This window comes from Apodemus sylvaticus, chromosome 17 (genome assembly GCF_947179515.1).
Source record: "Apodemus sylvaticus chromosome 17, mApoSyl1.1, whole genome shotgun sequence".
Classification (NCBI taxonomy): domain Eukaryota; kingdom Metazoa; phylum Chordata; class Mammalia; order Rodentia; family Muridae; genus Apodemus; species Apodemus sylvaticus.
Genome location: NC_067488.1, coordinates 50,842,303 through 50,864,364, shown reverse-complemented (window position 1 = coordinate 50,864,364; position 22,062 = coordinate 50,842,303). Strand labels below are relative to the sequence as shown.

The 22,062-nt window shown below is 48.8% G+C and overlaps 2 protein-coding genes across 3 annotated transcripts in view; both read right to left on the bottom strand.

Moving 5' to 3' along the window:
• Window positions 1-328: 328 nt before the first annotated feature.
• On the bottom strand, window positions 329-13,952 carry Ccdc134 (coiled-coil domain containing 134). 2 transcript variants are annotated; one of them, XM_052161128.1, is made up of 7 exons: window positions 13,824-13,952; window positions 11,772-11,890; window positions 10,401-10,522; window positions 10,117-10,201; window positions 7,382-7,563; window positions 7,026-7,097; window positions 329-1,611 (listed from the first exon to the last, which is right to left on the bottom strand). In XM_052161128.1, exons 2-7 carry the CDS (start codon window positions 11,872-11,874, stop codon window positions 1,486-1,488), a joined length of 690 nt encoding a protein of 229 aa, XP_052017088.1. In that variant the 5' UTR covers window positions 11,875-11,890; window positions 13,824-13,952; the 3' UTR covers window positions 329-1,485. The 2 variants fall into 2 exon arrangements, with proteins under 2 accessions (XP_052017088.1, XP_052017089.1); XM_052161129.1 differs by lacking the exon at window positions 13,824-13,952 and adding an exon at window positions 13,541-13,793.
• A 952-nt stretch (window positions 13,953-14,904) lies between these two features.
• The window catches only part of Mei1 (meiotic double-stranded break formation protein 1), a 63,171-nt gene continuing 56,013 nt past the window's right edge, over window positions 14,905-22,062 (bottom strand). Inside the window, exons 27-31 of the mRNA XM_052161445.1 lie at window positions 17,360-17,441; window positions 16,858-16,964; window positions 15,868-15,999; window positions 15,612-15,724; window positions 14,905-15,139 (exon numbers count right to left, since the gene is read on the bottom strand). Of these exons, the coding sequence (XP_052017405.1) occupies window positions 15,094-15,139; window positions 15,612-15,724; window positions 15,868-15,999; window positions 16,858-16,964; window positions 17,360-17,441 (480 nt within the window). The 3' untranslated portion in view covers window positions 14,905-15,093. The remainder of the gene's footprint in view (window positions 15,140-15,611; window positions 15,725-15,867; window positions 16,000-16,857; window positions 16,965-17,359; window positions 17,442-22,062) is intronic.

The window sequence follows — 22,062 nt, the reverse complement described above, 5'->3', positions numbered from 1 at the left end:
AGGGAAGATCCTATCCTTTTCATGGGCCAAGTCACAAACTTTAGTGTTGTCACCTCATATAAACCTCACAGGAATCAGCTGGTGTGGGAAGGGACAGGGCTGGGAATGCAGCCTAGATTTCCTGAGCCAGCTGTGTATCTCTTCTGCCCAGCAAAGACAAAGCATTTTTGATAGGAAAACTTCTCCAGCCTCCTCCCAGCTACTTCTTACCCCCTTGCTTTTCCTGGATGGCTGTTGGGAAGCAGGCTACTCCAGGACCTTCCATGAAGTCTCCCCAATACCTGGCTTCCCTTTGCTAGCCTGGCCAGGAAAAAAGCCAAAGACTTAGTTTAGAGCTTGTCAGAGGATTCAGACACCAAATTTATTTTACCAATGAAGGCACAGCACAGGGAAGGGAACAGCAGGCCGGGTCAGCCAGGCTGAGACTCAGGTCTCAATTGGGCACTGTTATCCGCACCTGCTTGAAGGTAGAGGTAGGGCTGGGGTGTCTACATTTGGCTTGGCAAGATCAAAGAGGTGGAGCTGTAATTTCAATAGAGCCAAGGCAGCCACCTGCCTGGAAACTCACAGAAACCAGGTGCCTTCTGAAGGCCTCCCTCCCTCCATAGCTTCCTGCTCTGTAGCCACAGGACTCTGACCCTGAGCTTGGAAGCCCACCGTCTGATCAATCCAGCTACAGTACCCCATCACAAAGCACAGCCTCCCGCAGCCTGTCCCCTATAGCCTCTCCTCACACACAGGCAGTATCTTTTAGCAGCAGAGAGAAAAAGTTGATTGTCCCCTGAACCAACTCAATGACTGTCCCCAGTTATCTGAGAATAGAGATCATGTTCTTTTAAGATCTCCTTGAAATAAACACCCTCCCAGGACACTTCTGAGTCCCCTCTCCAAGCTGGCGCAATGAGGGAGGGAGGGACCTAAACCTAGCTCTTGCTTCTCTGTACTGCAGAGGCCAGGGACTCCCTCTTGATGAGGCAGAAGCTCCTGCTACCGGTACAGTCTCCTCACCAGTCTCGGGGAGGCCAGTGAATTTGCTAGCTTGTAGTATTGCTCTGCAGAGAGCTGGACCAATGAGAGGCAGCCCAGGAACAGTGACATTGGCCGCAAGCATAGCACCTTCACTTGTAACTCAGAGCCTGGTTCTGCTGCTTCCTTACGAAGGGCAGCAGTGGCCTGCAGCGTGCCCTCATCGAGGGGATCCAGGCCGGAAGTTCCTTCAGCCAGCCTCCCGCAGCAGCCTCCCTGCATGATCCTGTCTACTAGACAGTGTCCTCTCAAGGCCTCCTTGGTGTGTTGTAAGATCCTGGAAGCTCAGTCCTTTTGGCCAGGCCTCAAACCTGGCTTCTGAGGACCCAGCAAACAGAGTTCCCATCTGGAAGTGGCTGGAGCTCATCAAGGTGCTTGATGGTGTATACCACAGCCACACAGCTGCAGCCTTTTCTGACTGGCCGCAGCTGATCCCTCAGGCCCCAAGCTGCTCCAGGGCTACAACTCAGACTGGGATCTTGAAATCCTTGGGCCTTTCCGAATCTCTTTCCGCTTCTCTTCCTTCTTGCGGCGTTTTTCTTCTTCCCTCAAAGCCTTCTGGAAGGGATCAGTGCTGGGAATAAACTGAGACAAGCAGAGTAATAGGAATTAGTCTAGGGGTAGCAAACGGTTTCCTCCAAGCTAAATCACAGAATATGAGGATTCCTGGAGAAGGCCCTGCCCTCAGGGAGCCCCAGACAAGGAATCACATGAAAAGGCTCAGGAAAGCTACTGACTGGACCACGAGATAATAGGAGCTTGACAAGCAGACAATGAGATAGGAGATTCCAGGCATGGCGGACAGGTGCCAGCCGAGGTGTGAATTGGAAGACTCTTGAAGGACTTAGGTCTGACACGCCCTTCAGGAGGGAAGCAAGCTGGAGTCCTAGTCAACAGGTGCTGCCTGCCCTAGTGAAGGAGGAGCAGTCTCCAGGAGAGGGGGCACACAGGAGCAGAGTGGGACAGAAGTCACACTGGCAGAGCATGAATGAGAGGTGGAGAGACAGAGGCGGGCAAGCAGGGACGGGCAGAGGACAGTGGGCAACTTCAGTCTCAAGCCCAGGTCCCAAGGCTTCATTTATCCTTCGCAAAGGTCTCACCAACCCTTAGCGCCTGCTGGTCTCTCCAGCCAATACACTACCAAACCTGCCTCTGTGTCTGTCTGTCCCTGTGAGCAAGGAGACCCGTGGCCACACCCCTGCAGGCCCGTGCCCGTGCTAGGCCCGAGTGCTCCCTCCAGCCCTGTCTGCCTGCGGTGTCTCCTTTGCTCTGCTACCACTGGCCTGGAGACCTCCTCTACGGCTGCCTCCTCAGCGGCACCTGCCCCTCCGCGGCACCCGCCCCCTGACTGTTACCCTCTGTATAATGTTGTACTAATTTATTCTTGTGCTCCCCCTTCCTGGTCACCTCCTTTGTGCCTGGCACCCACGACAGCGTGTTTCATGAAGATGGAAGGTTGGTACTGGGTGCTGTGTCCCACTATATCCCAAGCACAGGATCACACACGGTCTCAACAGCATTCGGTGGCCATTTTTGATGATATGAACAAATGACTCGTTAAATATATAAATCATAAAGTATTCAAAACTCAGGTGTGAAATACGTCCTTTTATATATTCTCAGGACAGAACTGACAAACGTGGGATCACGGTAAAAGCAAACTAAGAGTGCCACCTTGTGGCATAACCTAGCTGCCGAGTGAGTGTCCATGCCTGTGGGGAAGGGGGTCCCTAGAGTGGGCCAGAGACAGAATGCCTCAGGTCAGACAGCTTGTGGAATGCCCGACCAACCAGGACGGATCCAACCAGACATCCACTCACTTCCTAGATGTCTATCCCTCTTACCTCAGCTGGGTGATGGTGACAAATGCCTTTAGTCCCGCATTTGGGAAGCAGAGGCAGGTGGATTTCTGAGTTCAAGGTCAACCTGGTCTACAGAGCAAGTTCCAGGACAGTCAGGGCTATACAGAGAAACCCTGTCTTGAGAAAGACAGAAAGGAAGGGAGAAAGGAAGGAAGGAAGGAAGGAAGGCAGGCAGGCAGAATCTTCTTAGGCTGCCGTAAGTAGAGGCCATGCTGAATATAAAAGTGGGTGGGCTGGGCACCATTTGTATATTATCTGTGAAGCCCTGGGTTCAAGCCCTAGTATAGGGGAGTAAACTAGCAGGGTCATCCCCATCCAGTGAGAAGAAAATGTTGCTCTGATGGTCACATCCAAGAGCATATTCTAATAACATTACACTTCTGACTCAACCTCCTGTGTAAAAAGGCATGTATGATGACCGCAGGGCGAGAAAAGCCCGCTTGCAGAAACTAAGCATCTCTCTGGTGCCCCCTCGTGGTGAGAATAACCTCTGCAAGGCCCTGAGTGCCGGTGTGCACTGACTGGGACCACCTGGGTCAAGGTCTTGCCCAGGGATACTTCGCTGAGTTATGATTACAGCAAGCAGCCTTGGGGGTATACCATTTGGAAGCAGCAGTCACTACTTTTATGGGGAAAACTATATCCTTGCTACATAAAACAGGAACTGGCTCAACAGGAATCTCAGAGGTTCTGCTAGTCAGGCACGGTCCACTGCGGTTCTGCTAGGATAAAAACTGAGGTGTTGAACAAAAATTCATTAGCACTGCAGCTGTAGTCATGTGTGGTGGTGGGATATGCTTGAGGTGGTGGGATATGCTTGTAGTGGTGGAATATGCTTGTAGTGGTGGGATATGCTTGTAGTAGTGGGATATGCTTGTAGTGGTGGGATATGCTTGTAGTGGTGGGATATGCTTGTAGTGGTGGGATATGCTTGTAGTAGTGGGATATGCTTGTAGTGGTGGGATATGCTTGTAGTGGTGGAATATGCTTTTAGTGGTGGGATATGCTTGTAGTGGTGGGATATGCTTGTAGTGGTGGGATATGCTTGTAGTGGTGGGATATGCTTGTAGTGGTGGGATATGCTTGTAGTGGTGGGATATGCTTGTAGTAGTGGGATATGCTTGTAGTGGTGGGATATGCTTGTAGTGGTGGAATATGCTTTTAGTGGTGGGATATGCTTGTAGTGGTGGGATATGCTTGTAGTGGTGGGATATGCTTGTAGTGGTGGGATATGCTTGTAGTGGTGGGATATGCTTGTAGTTCGGGAACTTTGGAGGTAAATGCAAGAGGATCAGGAGTCGAGGCTGGCCTGGACTACATGAAACCCTGTCTCAAAACAAAGAAGGAAACAATAATGAAACCCAGGGAGAGTCGCAGGCCTGCCTGTTACTTTCTTTTAAAAGCCATGTGTTTAAAGTCGGGCCTTGACTAGCAGCGGCAATCAGTCTTAGTCAGAATGAGTGGCTCATGGTTTTCCACTGTCTGTGAAACTGAGATGCTTTCTGGGAAGTTTCCTTCCAGCAGCTTGGAGTTTGGGTACTAGTCAGATTCAGGGTACTCATGTAACTGGCTCCCAGTAAAACGTGAGGTGGCAAAGGACGCTCCCATTACTACTGCTTGCTGGGGGAAATAAATGCGTCTGCTGCGACCACTGGGAGAGAAGGCTGAAAGCTGGCTCTCCTGGATTCTGTCCCAGGTGTCACATTCCAGGGCTCGGGATCTTCCCATCCAACCTCCCAACCCGCTGGGATCATATGTGTGAGCTAGCTCCCCCAATCGGCTCTACAGCCGTGTAAAAATTCCACGTTCCACTCTCATCTGAAGCTTCTGAAAGAAAGTCTAGGTAGGTGAACGAGGGAGGTAACTAGAGAACAGTTTACTTATCGGTATCAGGAGGGGACACGTGACTAATTCAGCAGGAACGCAAGCACCCAGGGACGCCGTAAGACTCTGGATGACATGGAGAGCAACCCTGTGGCAGGTACCACTGGGTGTGTAATTCTCATCCACATGATGGAAAACTCACATAGACACAGTCAATAATGAACTACTGTCCTGTGTTCCACACCATTCAAGGTAGCTCGCTCCTCAGAGTACCTGCACATACCCAGGATGGCATGACCTTGTTTGCTTCCTATAATTATTAACAAATACATTTAGTAAAACTGGCAGGTAAAAATCTAAATTTTAGGTGGACGTAATAGATAATACATTGATTTTTAGATGATATTCTAATGGTTCAAAATGAGACATCCTAGTCCCAAGATTCAAGTAATATCTGTTTGAGTCAGGGACCCTGAAAAACATGGTAACTCAAGTCAGTCCTGCAGGCTGGCCTCATCCTCATACTCAGAACAAGGGTGTGGTAGCTGGAGCCTGTAATCCCAGCACTTGGAAGGAAGGCTAAGGCAGGGATGTGGATAGTTTAAGGTCATCCTGGGTCACAGAGTAAGACTCTGTCTCAAAACTTCAATCAACAAAACCAAGGCTGGGGAGATGGCTCAGTTGTTAAGAGCACTGACTGTTCTTCTGAAGGTCCTCAGTTCAAATCCCAGCAGTCACATAAAGAAATCTCATGCCCTCTTCTGGGCTGTCTGAAGACATCTACAATGTACTTATAAATTTTGGGGGTTGGGGATTTAGCTCAGTGGTAGAGCGCTTGCCTAGCAAGTGCAAGGCCCTGGGTTCGGTCCTCAGCTCTGTTTAAAAAAAAAAAAAAAAAAAAAAAAAAACCAAAACAATGCATCTGACTGCACCCTCAGTGAGTGACAGAGACAAGCCGAACCGACTCAGTTCCAGTGCTGCTGGGCGCCTTCTTATGTTCTTACTGAATACCTAATAATACAACATCTGGTAAATTCTCTTGTTTGGTTTTATTTTTGCTTTGTTTTAAGACAGTTTTAGTCCAGGCTAGCCACAAATTCACTACCTAGACAGGTGGCCTCTTGCTCCAGCCTCCTGAGTTATAGGTAAGCACCACCACATCTTCCTTCTAGCAATGCTTTATCAAGACTATTTTTTTCAGGATTATTTTTGCAGAGAGACTAATCTTGGAAAGAAGAGGTATCTTTTCTTTTTCTTTTCTTTCTTTCTTTCTTTCTTTCTTTTTTTTTTTTTTTTTTTTTTTGGTTTTTTGGATTTGGTTTTTTTCGAGACAGGGTTTCTCTGTGTAGCCCTGGCTGTCCTGGAGCTCACTCTGTAGACCAGGCTGGCCTCGAACTCAGAGATCCGCCTGCCTCTGCGTCCCAGAGTGCTGGGATTACAGGCGTGCGCCACCACCGCCCAGCTAAGAGGTATCTTTTCCTTGCAAGGCATAGATCTATTTAATTCACTATGAAGATGTCAAATTTCACAAGCACAGTGGTCCACAGGTATAATGCAAGCCTAGCGCATGCACAGCCTCTGCTGGCCCTTCCATGTGAAGACCCGGGAGAACAAGGGGACCCAAGCCGATAAGCTGACAGTCTAGCTACTGCTGTGGCTGCACTGGAAACATCTACGACCTGCTGGTGTCTATAGAACAGCAGGCTGCTTTGCAGGTAGAATCTCAAGCCTGTCCCAGATGCAACACCTGTCTCTACACAGGCGTGAGCTGTGATCTGAAGAGTTTCAGCTTCTCGCCCACAAGGGGAACCTTTCCTTTCTGTCCTCTTTGGCCTGCCCTGCTCCCTCTGATCCCTTCCCCCTGCATGTGTCACCATCTGTCTTCTCAAGATGCAGCTGTTAGCCCCAGAGCCAAGTTTAGAACTCTAGATTAAAGGCATGTGTAGGCGTGAGAACAGAAGCCCCAGTGTACCAGTACCAGAGGCTCGAAGCGGGGAAGGGCGTGACCTGACCTCACCTGTCACTCTGACACTGGTAACCCGGGGTACATATTATGCAACAACATGAGGATGTTCCTAGCCTCAGGGATCCACCAATCTCTACCCAACCCCCAGCTTTGGTGTACAACATTCAGAGAGAAATAGTGACTTGCCAAAACCGTCAGTCACTTGAGTAATGGTTTCTGATCCCATACTCATCAGATTGTCTGGTTCCAAGTCTAAAGCTCACACAGCATACCCTAGGCCTCAGTCCCTGCAGGCCCCACCTCCCGTGCCCACCAGACACCAGCAGTCACAGGCCCCGGCAGCTCACCTCTGTCCGCACTATTTTAAATGGGTTCTGGAAGTTGGAATCTTTCTTACTGATCCCCAGCTCCTGGGACATCTGTGGATGAGAAAGCTAGTCATCCTCCTCCGCCTTCTGCTCCCTCATCACTAGAGCCATTCCACCAAGCAGGCTCTTAAGCCTCAGAGCCTAGGCAGATAGGGCTAGAAATGATCCCTAGACACCCTCCAAAAATCAGCACTGAACCCCTTGAGCTAGGCCTCTATGACCCAAAGTGCCCCGACACTTACAGAACACATTAAGTACCAGGGCCAACCACATATAGATTCAAGGCTCCCAGATCACCGCCCGACAGGGATCCCAGCCCTCTCACCAGTCCTTACCAGGTTGAGGATGGGTGAGTGGGGCCCATGGTCAAAGACACCTGTCTGATTGCAGAAGCTGATGCCCCAGCGGATGAGGAGGTTCCAGTTGGAATTATGGTCAAAGTAGTGGTGTACAATCTTTGGGAAGCGCAGCACGACATCACCAAAGAAGGCTGTGTTCTCCACCACGTGGGAGAAAGCTGGCGAGAGGGTGGCGGCGAGTCGTCAGGGTGGTTGCTCTCCCCTCCTGTCCACCCGGCTGACCCCAGACCTCCTCCAGGGATGGAGGCATCTATAAACCCCCAACCAGAGAAGGGCGTGGCAGCCACGGATCGCAGGCTGCTCACTACATGTGCACTAAGGCCTTATATCCCATTAATGGACCGTTTTACAGGGAGAGGAGGCTGCATTCCTGTTTTACAGACTGTGTTTGTTGCTGGATTTTTATTTTTCAACTTGACATAAGGGAGCGTCATCTGGGAAGGGAACCTCAGTCGGGGAACTGCCTCCATCGCACTAGTCTCTGGCCATATCTGTATCCATCTTCTTCATAGATGATTCCTGTGGGAGGACTGAACCTACTGTGGAGTGGGCCATCCTGAGCTTATACAAGGCAGCGGGCTGCAGAGCCAGCACACAGCACTCCTCCATGGCTCCATGCCAGCACCGCCTAGGCTTCCTCAGTGCTGGGCTGTCATCTCTAAGCAACAACAACAAACCAGCCATTCCTTCCCTAGCCGGCCAAAGTGTTTAATCACAGAACAGGAACCAAGCCAGGACACAGCAGCTAACAAGTATCAAACCCAGCCCTCAGCCTAGGGTATTCCTTCAGCCTCCCAACTGAGCTTAGGGGACTCATCTTCAGAACTCAGGCACACTAGTGCATTGGACGGTACCAAGCCAGGGATCAGGAGTTTAAGGTTATCCTTAGGTACAGAGTTATGGAGCCAGCCTGGGCTACATAATACCCTAGGTATTCCCTTGTTTTGAAAAAAGATTAATTTACTTTGAGAATCAGAGATGGGCATTGTTTTGCACAGAGGCTAACTACCCAGGTGTGGAACTGAGTGTCTGGAGCTGTGTCTTCGTGTTAACTATACCAGGTCAGTGCTGTCAGGACAGCTAGTAGAAGGATCAGAATTATAGTGTTTTATTTTAAAATATTCTTTCTAGCCAAGTAGTGGTGGCACACACCTTTAATCCCAGTATTCAGGAGGCAGAGGTAGGCAGATTTCTGAGTTCAAGAACAGCTTGGGGTGTGTATGTGTAAATATATACATATTTTCCATTTCTTTCATTTTGCTTGACAGAGGGTCTCATGCGGCCCTCGTGGGACTGATACTTACTATGAACCAAGGATCACCCTGAGCTCCTGATCTCGCCTCTGCCTCCCGAGTGCTGGGATTACAGGCGTGGGGTTTACTTCTCTGTTAAGCACTTAATCTCTCTCTTTCACTACTGTCTTCATGTTGCCAAAGGCTAGCCTAAAACTCAGTATGCAGTTCAGGTTGGCCTTGAGTTCATGATCTTTTTCTAAAAGCTAGGATTGTCAGTGTGTGCCCCACTCTTGGCTTATATTTACTACAACATAAAACTCTTCTACCCTGTTCCCTCTAACACCATACTCTCACATCAGTTCATCTAAACCAGGAAATTAACAGCAATGCATTAGCTTACCTATAGCTGTTCGGCATTTTGTGTCAGTTTTCCCTCCTCTAATGAGACCAACAGGTCAGTGTGCACTGGAGTTAGCGTGCTCACTCTAGTGATAAGTCCCCTAGACCCAGGTAGAAGGAAGAGTGGTTATATCTGCACTCCTGGACAGAGAGGACCCAGACGGCCCCGAGGCAAGCAAAAGCCAAAGATCTGCCAGGTTGGCATGGAGGCCACGGACCTCAGGACTTCAGACTAATCCTGACGCTCAGAGCACTTAAGCATCGGTTTGGTTGAGAAAGGGGAGCCAAGGCAGATGCTGTGCTCCCTCTCTTCCCTCAGGCGTGAGGGGAACACCTGTAAAGCGTCACTACTCACACACAAGCTGCTCCCTCTGCCCCCTCCTTTCAGCGACTCTAAGAACTGTTATCGCTAAACTGTGATTGGTTATGTCAGGCCTTCACTCCCAGCACTTGGAAGCAGAGGCAGGCAGATCTCACTCAACACATGAGGCCACCCTGGTCTACATAACAAGTTCTAGGACAGCCAAGGTTACATAGTGAGAAAAAACAAAACTGGGATCCATTGGTAGGCATGAAGAGGTATACCACCGAGGAGGAGCTCTTGAGGGACATGAAACAGCCCTTTACCTTACCTGTTTTTCTCACCTTGTCTGAAAAGGGATTTAAGGAGTTTGGGACCTTTACTAAAGTAGTAAAGAGTGCTGGTAATCACACTCTGTCTCACCTATTTGATAGGCCCTGGTCATTTCTCCTTCAGGTGGGAACAATCCCCATTTGCCTTCTAAAAAGAGACTAACAGGCTCTGTCTGTGCCCTGGAGTGGTAGTAGGCAAAGACTCTTCTCTAGTTCCCCTGTCCTAAGCACAGGACAGTATAAAGGAATACCTGCTCAGGATGGAGAAACTGGTTCTGAACCCTAGAAATGATTAGAGAACCACGCTGGGCCTGCATCCACCCTGGGCCGTTACTCGGGTATCACACAAGGATATTCCCAGGGGACAGAGCGATGAGAACAGAGGCGGGCAGCTATTGAATGCCATGGGGTAGGGAGCCAAGGGCAGTGTTGGGGAGACCATACCGTCCTTCAGCTTCTCATCCTGGGGGAAGGGCCCATCTGGAAGCACATCGGCAGCAATGAGCACTGTCCGGGAGTCCTCCAGCACCTGAAGGAACCCCAGCTCGGCTAAGTGGCTTTGTGGAGACCTTCACAACTTAGCTCCAGCCCCAGTTACCTGAATCCCACTCTGACTCTTCTACATATGGGTCACTCCCTCGCTGAACACTGTCCCCTTAAGAGAACCCTTACTCCATGCTCCAACTGAAGCCCTGTCCTGCTGTGAGCTGCCCTGTTTCCTGACACACCTTAAAGAGTCCCTTAAGCATGACATCGAGGATCTTGTACTGCTGGTGGATGTCATTCAGCTGTGCCAGGTTCTTCAGCGCTGACAGCTGCTCTCGCCGCTTCACCTCAAACATCTTCTTGTCTGAGCAGCTGTAAGTTAAGGGCCTAGCACAAAACCCAATTCAATCGCCCTGACTCGGAGAGCCCATGCATTCCTAACCTGTGCCACCAAAGCCTTGGATGGCCACGGCTAGTTCAGGACGTACATAGGTCCTGTAATGTACCATTTCTCTAGATCTCAAAGACTCCACACACAGAAAAGAAACCAAGCCCAACACTCCAAAACCAGGCACCTGCCCTGTTTCCTGTGTCTCCCTGTCATCTCTCGAAATCATTCACTGTTCCAGAACCTCCAGCAATCTGTTTCAACTGTAGCATCAGCCGGACATGCCCACCGTTCTCCTGGAGTTTCAGTTCTCAAGACCTAGCTCAGTAGGCCCACAGTCCAGTGCATTTACCATGACCTTCTGTATCCACGGGCACAGGAACAAAGGCCATCTGTGTGGATGCTGTGGCGATTTAAAGGAGACTAGCTCTCACAGGCTCCTATTTAAATGTTTAGTTCCCAGATGTGTTGGGAAGTAAAGTAGGGCAGCTCACAGCAGGACAGTCTAAAAGGGACAGTGTTCAGTGAGGAAGGGACAGGGTTAGGAGGTGTGGCCCTCTTAGAGGTGTGACACTTGGGGGAGGGCTTTGTGGTTTCAAAACCCACACTAGGCCCAGCGTCTCTCTGTCCCCCACCTACAGATCGGGATGTAATCTCTCAGCACTGCTCCAGCACCAAGGCTGCCTGTCTATAGCCATGCGTCCCACCATGATGATCAGGAACTAATCCTCTGAAACTACAAGCAAGCCCCAACCAAATGCTTTCTTTTATAAGCGACCTTAGTCATGGTTTCTTTCTCTTCACAGCAACAAAATAGTAACTAATATACATACTTTCTGGCTCTATAGATGCCTCAAGACCAGGGATGGTCTTGTCTCAGCTTTGGGTTGCCAAGGCATGGCTCAAAGGACCAGTTGAGATAAGCTAGTAATCCAAAGTTCTGGAGGTCCTGTGTGAGGTCTTAGCCAGGCACTACACACGTACAGTCCTAATCCTTTGCAGAGCTGAGAGATGGGTCTAAACTTCAGTTAACATATGGGAGCAGGCTCAGGAGAAAACTGATAGGCTCCGCCTGGCCAGTTTGCTTCCCCCTCCCTCCTATTCTTACCAACTCTGTCTGCTCATCCCTGGAATCCCCCCAAGGAGTTATGGGTGCTCAGAGATCTCATTCACCAGCCCTTCAAAGACAGTTAAGTCACATCCCACCAAAGTCCCAAAGAGATACAAATCTTGAGGCTCGGGTCCAGAGTGCTCTTCAGGGTGCCTGTGACTTCTGTGCCAGACAACAGCAGGACAGAGACGGCCGCCAGGAACTGAAGAAGGTCCATATCGGGGACTCTGGAGCTAGAGGAACAACCCAAAGATGAGGAGTGAGTTCAGTGAAAACACCCTTCCCCAGACATGGCCCAGCCTCCAAATCCCAAGCACCCAGCTCTAGGAAGCCCTGAAGATCTAGCCAGGGCTGCTGACTAGCAGGTGCACAATACAGGTCTACATGATTGCAGAAGAAAGGAAGAGACACGTTAGCAATGCTTACAACACTGGATAGGCTAAAGCTAGGTTGGAGTCTTGACTCTATCTGCCTTGGTCCTGGGCAAGTGCTCCAGTTCTCTAAGCTATAGCTTCTTTAATATAGCTTCCTATAAAATGGGGCATAGGAGGTCCCATTCCCGATGCAGAGCGGCAGGTCTGGACAATGTACTATGTCTGGAGAAAGCGGCTGGCTGGGCAATAATATTCTTTTCAAATCCCTAGCCTTCCAGGAGGGTATCGGGGCTGGAGAGATGGCTCAGTGGGTAAGAGCACTGACTGCTCTTCCAAAAGTCATGAGTCCAAATCCCAGCACCCACATGGTGGCTTACAACCATCTGTAAGAGATCTGATGTCCTCTTCTGGTGTGTCTGAAGACAGCTACAGTGTACTTACAAATAATAAATAAATCTTTAAAAAAAAAAAAAAAGGAGTCTGAGGCAGTGAAAAGGTGTGTAAGGCGTATGTGTTTCTCTCCTTCTCCAACTTCTGACATCAGAAAGAAGGGACACAGGATGGGAAGGGAAGCGGGGAAAACTCAGAGACTACACCCGTTCACTTGGGAAGCACATGCAGCATCTGTTCCTATTCCAACAACAGCCCACCGCTATTGCTGCATGCTGTGGTCCTAGAGCTGAGGAGCTGGAGACTCAACTATCCCGGGGGCTTGCTGGCCAGCTAGTCCAGCTGAATCTAGGAGCTCCGGGCTCAGTGACAGGCCCTGTCTCAATGAATAGGGAAGAGAACAATTAAGAAAAATACCCTGTATTGACTTCTGGCCTCCGCATGCACACACTGAGGTGTACATGCATGAACACACACATACACACGGTTTTGTTTCTTGTTTTTGTTTTTTTAAGGATGAGAAGGATTTGGTTATAAAACATTAATAAGTGTGTGGGGGGGTCTGTAGTAGTGGCTCATGACTTTAATCCCACCACTTGGGAGGTTAAAGTCGGAGAATTTAAGCCTTAAGTTTGAGACTAAACTAGGCCTTGTCAAAAATTCCAAAATGGATAGAATGGGGTGGAAAATGACAGTCAATGGAGGCCTCATATTCAGATGATACCCAGTTTTACTAATGTGGAAACTGAGGGACAAAAAAAGTTACTATTCAGAGTCTTACAGCTGTTCCTAGACTGAGCCAAAAGTCTCACTCTCAGTTCAGTGCACTGTCTTTCGTTTCTAAATAAGGCACTTCATATCAAAGCTGGCCACACCCCACCCAGAATTTGAGATGCTCAGAGCGAGACCGTTAAGAGAACCCCTGACCCCCACGAAGGTGGGACAGCAGAAGTCTACAGAAAGACTCCAAGATCATCCAGTACCGACCACTTTCCGCCTCACGTTCCAGAACCCAAGGGAACCTGAACCAGGCCACAGCAAAACTTAGGGAAACAGAAATTTACCCGACAACCTAAGATAACTCAAGCAGGACAAATGTGAGAAAGCAAAGTAGCGCACCGCGGGGGACAGGTCTGGTTTTCTGTACTTCGGCCTCTAAATTTCGCTTCTGTCCCGAGCGTCCCCAGCGCTCTTTCAGGCTCGGCAAGCGACTCCGAACTCGTCTTGTAGAGCCAGTGGTAGTGGCCGGCCGAGGGTCAGATCCGAGCCTTGGGGCTTCGGAGGGACTAGCGAGCCTTTCTAGGAGGTGTCCGAGTCCCGAAACCCGCACATTCTGCGGGGGGCTCCGCCCTCCCCTCCCAAGAAGCCTGCAGAACTGCGCGGCACCCCCACCACTACCTACCCGGGCCGGCGGTGCAAGGAGAAGGGAGCAGCCCCTCTGCGTGCAGCAGGAAGCACCCAACTCCGGCAAGGCGCGGAACCCTAGAGCGAGCACCTGGCCAGCAGCGCTAGGAGACCGACGAGCGGCCGTCCCACCCACTGCTCTGCTCCTGACCAATGAGACCGGGCCGCGACCGCCGCGCTCCGCTGACTTCACTTCCGGCCCCGCCCCTGCTGGGCTCCGGCGCCTGGCGCTGCAGCTGTCACTAACGGCATGGACCTAGCGAAGGCGTTGCTGGGCTCCCTGATGATCCCTCTCGGTTCTGGTGGAGTTGGAAGAAGTTAAGCTACGGATGGGGACTTTACCCTGCCTAAAGCGCGTCAGTAAATCCCAGCCCGAAACTCTCATCCGAGTCTATTTTAAACCTCACTTCGCAAGACCCAAAGAACTTTTTAAGGAACCAGCAGAACCCGTAGCGCAGGCACCCCTTATTTGCCCATCCAGTCCACTAATTTCTAAACCAGAGTTCTTCGTCTGTCCCTTCTGTTTTGCTCCGGGGTGGGGACTGAGCGTGTCAGGACAACTAGATCTCGGGAAGAAAGGTGGAGCGGCCAGTTAAAACCCAAAGCCCAGGCTAGGCTGACTGACTCACAAACTGGTGTGGGCAGAGTTGTCCGCCAGCAGCCTGCGACGGTAGATATGACATGACCGTTGCCCACGTGAATATAGAAAAGGGCTTTAAGAGGGCTGGCTTGAGCCAGAGGGGCTGAAGGGATTTGCTCAGAGTCAGACTGAGGGTTTGATTTTTTTCCCCCTGAGATTTATTATACCTCTCCCAGAGTCCATGAGGTGAAGTGCCTCTCAAAGGGCCAACCACAAGGCTTAAGTCCCTTGAGGTTGGGGCCTTCCCAGCTCAGGGTTTCTTCATGTTCTCTACTACAACTATGGGGCACTTCACACACGCTCCTTAAATGCTGTCACTGTCCACTGTGTATCCATCATTCGCTCAAACAAGTCGGTGCCCAGCTGGGTAGTTGAGGAACGCGGTTCAGGAAGATGAGTTCAGAGTGAAAGCCCACACAGGAATGCTAATGCATTATTTTATTTCCGGATTTCATTTCCACAGTGGAGTAAAATAGCTCCAGAGAAAGGCCTAATACTGTTTCCCCTCGACAATTATGTAGGGAAAGGCCCGGTATTGTCGGTTTCCCCTCAACAATTATGTCCCGAATTTGTCTGCGGGTCTCATTTTTTTTTTCTCTTCTGTTTCCGGGCCTTTATGTCCTGAGGCTCAGCCTCTGATGTGAGACAGGGAAACAGACACACCTCCGAGGCAGCTGGCATGAAACATGAGAGGAGAATAAAAAAGAAATGGAGCTGAGGGGGGGAGGAAGGGAGCATCACCTCAGAAGGGCAGGAATGCTCAGGGATGAGCATGGATGCTTCCAATATTGGCGGCACAGATTCCAAAACTGTGTCTAGGCGTTGGCCTATGACGGAGAACTGTTCCATGCAAAGAGAAGACAGCCAAGGGCGTAGGCAGTAGGGGTAAGGTGTTCTTCTCCACACATACCAGCACTATAATGTGAGCAAGTCATAACCTAGGGAACGTTGGACACCAGGATAGCCCGGGCTTTATTCTCAGCTTCCTAAGTGCTGGGATATACAGATATGTGCTATCAAGACTGGTCCCAACCCCAGCCTTTTTAAGGGACGTATCAACCACCACTCCTCCCTACTTGGACCGAGGAAAGCATACTGCTATAGTCTCTGTGGCCTGGGAAAGGCCCCAGATGCAAGAAAGGATACAGCATATCTTGAAAGTGTGGCTGGGCTGGGAAGGTACGGGAGCAAAGGCCCTCCAAAGAGGCTTGCAAGGTCTGGGTCATGTTGTGGTCATTTAGGAGACCCACGCTCTGGACCTGTAGGAGGGACCGGAAAGCTGTGCCCTCCTGTCTCCCACGTCCCATACTCTTTTTTGGCTTCCCAATGACTTCAGTGACCAGAGAGGATGGTCTTGAGGGTCTGGCCTCATACAACTGCACAGCATCCCCTTCCCACTCACCTGCAGGAGGAAGCCACGGAGAGCCTGGAGTGTATCATTTGAGAGAGTTGACAGATTAGCCGATGCTGCACCTTGCAAAATAAGACCCACCTCTTCACGAGAGAGCACGCCACTGCTCCGGTATTGCACAAACTAGCCCAAGAATAAAAACCCCAAATAACCACAGTTAGAGGGGACACCATTTTCTGTGAACGACCGTACCCAGCACTGAGCTGGAAACGCTATTCTAAAGCCCAGAGTCTTTTAAGCTCTGCACCAGTGAGGGTGGATGAGGTTGGCTCACAGGAGAAAAGGGCGGATAATGTAGACTGAGCTTGTGACTGGCCTTAGGGGCCTTACCAGGCTCCCTTCTCCCCCAGCCTTGCGCTGCAAACTCATGGCCAAGATGAACGGTGTGTGGTCCTTATGACTCCTCTGTGTGCTATTGGCTCTGCTGCTCTTACTGTACCCCTGTAATACTGTCTCCTCCTGCCTATTAACCCTTCGAGCCTCAGGCTGGACCAGTCCCTACACTTCACACCAACCTCTGGTTTATCAATGGGTGGGCTTTGCCGTCGCCCACGAGCCTCGCTGTCACCCACGAGCCTGTTCTTGTGTTCCGTACTCAACAAGAAGGATTATGTGCCAGATACTCTATCATTCAAGATATCAAATTTGACTCTCCGTTTACTTGTCTTTCTAGAATGAGGGACCTTAGGAGGCAGAGCGTGTGGTTCACCAACATCCGCAGTACCTACACTTGTCTGCCATAGTACAGCAGTCCCTGGTCATTGCTTCATGAAAGAAAGAAGAGAAAATGTGTCCTAAGGATGGATGCAGCGATTCCCGGGAAGTCCCTGGGCAGGTCTCCTGTAGGGTGAAGGTCACACGACCCCTCCTGCTCTTTGAAGATGGGGGTCACCTGAATTATCGTCATGCTTTGGAGCACCTTAGCAGCACTCTGCTGACATACCCTCCCTCCCGCTAGAGAACTATCCTTTCTGCACTTACCAAAGTCATAAGTCTCAGTATCTCAGGTCTGAGGAAGGAATTCTCTCCAGCATCCAAAAGGGTGAACAGCAAGAACCGATTCCAGGGCTGGGAGGCCATGTGGAGCACTGCAAGGAACATCAGTCCTCAGCTGGTTAATCCGGTTCTTCTGGAGACCCAGGACCATTTGCCTGAGAGGAGTTTTTCCTACTGGCTTAAAAAGTAATTGGATGGACTGGGTTCGAGAGGTCTCTTGCCTGGACTTCAGTCCACCCATACAAACCCCCAGGGAGAGTCTGTCACATGACCGTAGGTCACAGAAGTGGACAGCTGGAAGGCCGCTGCTACTTAAGAGCACCATGACCAGCGTAGGTCACTTGAACGCTCTGATCCGCAGGGTCCACATCTGACGACGGACATGACAGTGTCCCTTGCAGTGTTGTCAAATCGCAGGAACGGTAAGATAATGAGCTGATTCCCTCTAATCTTGATCATGGGAAAATGAGAAAATAGAGGTTTCTACCGATGTCTGGGCTCCTGGCATGCAGGTAATCGAGCAAGGCTTCCAGACAGCCAATACAAGCTTGAGATAATAGAGGGTCTTTCTGGAAAAAAAAAAACAGAACAGAATTAAGATCAGGATTTTGTTTTTGTTTTTCTGAGACATGTAGTCCAGGCTGGCTTCCAAGTCTAGCATCATCATCATCATTATCATCATGTGCACATGAGCTCACACACACACACACACACACACACACACACACACACACACAGAGAGAGAGAGAGAGAGAGAGAGAGAGAGAGAGAGAGAGAGAGAGGTTTAGGAGAGGTTTAGAAAGAGGAAAAACTTTCTTTGTTATTTGGGTTTCAGTTTTTTAGATAATATTGAAATGCTTGTTAGAAGTTGGGCGTGATGGTGCATGCCTGTAATCCCAGCACTTGGGAGGCAGAGGCAGGCGGATTTCTGAGTTCAAGGCCAGCCTGGGTCTACAGAGTGAGTTCCAAGACAACCAGGGCTACACAGAGAAACCCTGTCTCGAAAAACCAAAAAAAAAAAAAAGCTTGTTAGATTCGTCTGTCATGTATAGAGCACAACGCTTATATTAAGCAACGTACTTTGTGCAGTATATTTTCTTCTTTTCTTGAAACAGGTATTATATAACTGGCTGATGGAGATTCTACTGTGTACATCAGGTTGGCCCCAACTGTGGCAATCCTCCTGCTTCTGCTTCCCAAGTGCTAAGATCAGGGCGCCAACATGGCACCTACTTATAACAAACTGTTTTTTTTCTCTAGTCTAGTTACATCTAACTTGTTTGTTTGGTTTTTGTTTTGTAAGACAGAGTTTCTCTGTGTAACAGAGCTCTGGCTATCCTGGACTTGATTTGTGACCCAGGACCAGACTGGCCTCCAACTCACAGCTGCCTCTGCCTATCTATCGAGGGCTGGGATTAAAGGTGTGCACCTCGTGCCCAGCACATTTGCCTTCTCAAAAAAATTTTTATTTGTTTACTTTATATCTCAGCCAGTTTCCCCTCCCTCTTCTCCTTCCCTCCCCCATCCCTGCAGCCCTCCCCTCCCCACTGCCCTGCATCCTTCAGGAATGAGGAGGCCTCCCATGAACATCAAACAGCCTCGGTATATCAAGTTGCAGTAAGACCTGGCTCATCTACTGAGGTTAGATGAGGCAGCCCAGGAGTGGGAAAACGTTCCAAAGGCAGGCAACATAGTCAGAGACAGCCTCTGCTCCTGCTGTTAGGACTTCCATACGAAGACCAAACCATACAACTGTGTAACAAACTTTTTTTAAAGAGACTTATTTACTTCTACTTTGTGTGTAAGTGTTTTGTCCCTATGTATATCTATGCACTACATGTGTGCCCAGGGCCCTCAGAGCCTAGAAGTGGGTGCTATAGCCCATAGAAGTAGACTTATAAATGGTTGGGAACTACCGTGTGGCTGCTGGCTTCTGCAAGAGTAGCCAGTGATCTTAACCACTGAGCCATCTCTCTAGCCCCCAAAGATGTATATGTGTATGTATATGTGTATATGTATGTATGTATATATAAGAGCCTACTATGTGCATGCAATACCCACAGAGGCCAGAAGAGGGTGTTGGATCTCTGAGAACTGGAGTTACAGATGGTTGTCAGTAGCCATGTGAGTTCTGGAAACTGAGCCCAGGTCCTCTGTAAGGGGAGGGAGTGCCCTTAAGCACAGATATCTCTAATCCCCTAACTTGCCCTTTTTGAAAGATTTTTTTTTTCCTTAGAAAAGGAGATGGGCCCTGGGGCCAACTGAAAGATTCATCAATTAGACACCAGAAGATGTCAGTGTGTCTAAACCAGCAGGTATCAATTATTTTTTAAACATCAGAATCTGTTATCAAACAGTTTTAAACTCTACAGCACACGTGGGATGGGCAGATGGCTCAGCAGTGAGGTTCACTCACTGGCTGCTCTTCTAGAAGACCCGAGTTCAATTCCCAGCATCCACAGGACAGCTCACAACTGTCTGTAACTCCAGTTTCAGGGGATATGTTACCCTCACATATACATACATGCGGGCAAAACACCATGCACATAAAATTAAAATAAATAATTTAGACTAAAACACAGGAAAAAATTCACTATCACCAGTCAGTAGGAAGACACAAATTAACACAACTAAACAGTAACCAGGACACTCACCAAGAGCTAAGATTAAAAAGACTGATGCTCCCGTGAGCCTTTTAGAAGTCAAGCCTTTTCTCTGGTCAACCGCAGAAGAATCGCAGTGACTTAAAGTATGCGGCTCACAGGCCATTGTGGCATGTGAACTCGTATAAGAAATAACTCTCATATAAGAATGGAGAACTCGTATAAGAAATAACTCGAGATATCTTAAAGAAATGAAAGAGAGAACTCGTGCCAAGCACCTGAGAACCCTGGGCTCACTTTCTAACATTACAACACTCAAGGCTACCCTGAGCAGAGGACCCAAGTGACCTCACCCAAATTTTTGGTGCACAGAACTGAGAGGTAATTAGCAGGAGTGTATTTTTTGGTAACTCATTACAGAGAAACAGACATTACTAATGTCATTTGACCCAACAATACCACTTCTGGGAATCCATCCAATACAAATGAATATTTATCCATGTACAAATTTGTCCAATAGTAGTAAGAAAGAGTTACTTTATTCAGAGCTGGGAGTTTCCTGCATGCTTGAAACTCCAGCACTGGGAGGCAGAGGCAGGAGAATCAGGGGTTCAAGGCAAGCCTGGACTACATAAGACCTTATTCAAAAAAAAAACTTTTTAAGAGTAATGACCAACAGTGTAGAAATCCAAACTTTCTATTTATAAGTGAATGAATAAACAAACTGTAGTATAGCTGTAAAAGGAATATCATCTCATAATGAAAAGGAAATTAATTTCTGATACAAGTGGATCTCAAAAATAAGTTAAATGAAAGAAACTAGACACATAAGTCCAAACATTATGTGATTATATGAAATTCTAGAAAAGATAAATGTAGGGCTTGTGGGGCCTTGTTACCAGGCATAAGAAATGGTAAGCATGAATGAGCTCAACCCCTCGGAATCTCAGAATTGAGAACAGCAGGAGTGGAGCCATTTCCTCCCTGCCTCTGCCTGCTCTGGAACACATAACTGTGGCACCCCGCTGAGGACCCTGGGCACTGGGGCATATAGCATAAACAGCCGGAGGTCTTCTCCATGCTAAGGAGGGATCTACACAGGCCTGAGCCTTCAGCCAATGAGCGTTTCTTCCCGGTTATTCCTTCTCCCAAAAGGTATTTAATTCCTGGTTCACCCCAAATAGTATATGCATTTATAGCCACTATCAAACAACCCAGTATGAACAAGCAAGGAACGTCTCAGAGAGTTGCTTCATTACCTTTCTTTATTTGGGGGAAAGACGTGTGCATATCACAAAGTACCTGTGGAGGTCACAGTACAACTTGTGGGAGTCAGTTCTCTCCTTCCAGCAAGAGCCCCTATGTCTCTCCTTCTGGGAAGAGCACCTATGTCCTGAACCATCTAGCTGGTCAGGAAAAGCAAACTTAACAAAACTCTATTCATTAGACAGTGGCACAGCAGGCTGGCTGAGGGCCTGGAGCTGAATCCTTGCTTAGTGGGCAACTCACTCTGTCCTGCTGAATGCAGCGGATTATCTGTGGGTTTTGTTTTAATTATTCTTTTTGTAATGTGTATGGGTGTTTTGCCTATATATATGTCCACGAACCACACATGTGCCTGGAACCTGTGGAGGCCAGAAAAGGGCATGGGCTCCCTTAGAACTGGAAGTACAAAGGGTTGTGTTCACATGTGTTAGCATGTGGGTCCTTTGGAAGAGCAGCCATGGCTCTTACCTGCTAAACCAACAGTTCTCGACCTGGGGCTCAATCCTTTTTTTTGGGGGGGGGTGCGTCACATACCGATAATCTGCATATCATATATCTACATCATGAGTCATAAAAGCAGCAAAATGGCAGTTATGAAGTAGTGACAGGATAATGTTATGGTTGGGAGTCAGCACAGCATGAGGAGCTGTATTACAGAGCTGCAGCGTTGGGAAGGCGGAGAACCACTGTGCTGGACCATCTCTCCAGCGCCCTCTGAAGCTTTTAAACGTGTCTTCATCTGTGTTCCTTGCTGAACTTTCAGATCCTGGAACATGCCCATTCTCACCCTGATCACAGCGGGATTGTGTTGTGTTGTTCAACAGCATCAAAGCTGAAATTTGGGGGCTGAGAAGATGGTAAGGTCCCTGCTGGGTTCAGCACAAAGACTGTCAGAAGCCATCAAAGGACAAACTAATAACTGGCAGGTGGTCTTCCTGAGATGGTCTGCTTTGGATTATAATCAGAGACAGATATGCTCTACAGGCAAGGCCCAAGAGAATTCATTTTAGGAAAGATTCCTGCTATTAATATGCTTTTCTTGTTAAACATATATAACAATCACTAGGTAGTAGCCCACCCCTTTGTAGCAGATCTCTGCAGATCTACGAAGATGTACTGTCTTGTAGTGATGCTATACAGACAAATAGATGACTTGTCAACTCTTAGTGATGATCTTATAAGAATTCCTAAAATATCTGTGATTATTAAGCTCTTTTATAGTGGGACTGCTATTAGGTCCCTTTCTGATAGTCAAAACTGTAATGAGAACTCTGCCAGTCTCCCATGTGTCACCAGTTAATTGCTCTTAGATGGTAACCAG

What these genes read in the sequence shown, in the direction of transcription:
- Ccdc134 (XM_052161128.1), bottom strand. Translation starts at nt 11,874, where the DNA reads ATGGACCTTCTTCAGTTCCTGGCGGCCGTCTCTGTCCTGCTGTTGTCT. An exon ending in ACTCACCCATCCTCAACCTG is followed by an intron (nt 7,098 to 7,381) that starts GTAAGGACTGGT and finishes TCTCATCCACAG; the next exon opens with ATGTCCCAGGAGCTGGGGAT. An exon ending in TTAAAATAGTGCGGACAGAG is followed by an intron (nt 1,612 to 7,025) that starts GTGAGCTGCCGG and finishes TGCTTGTCTCAG; the next exon opens with TTTATTCCCAGCACTGATCC.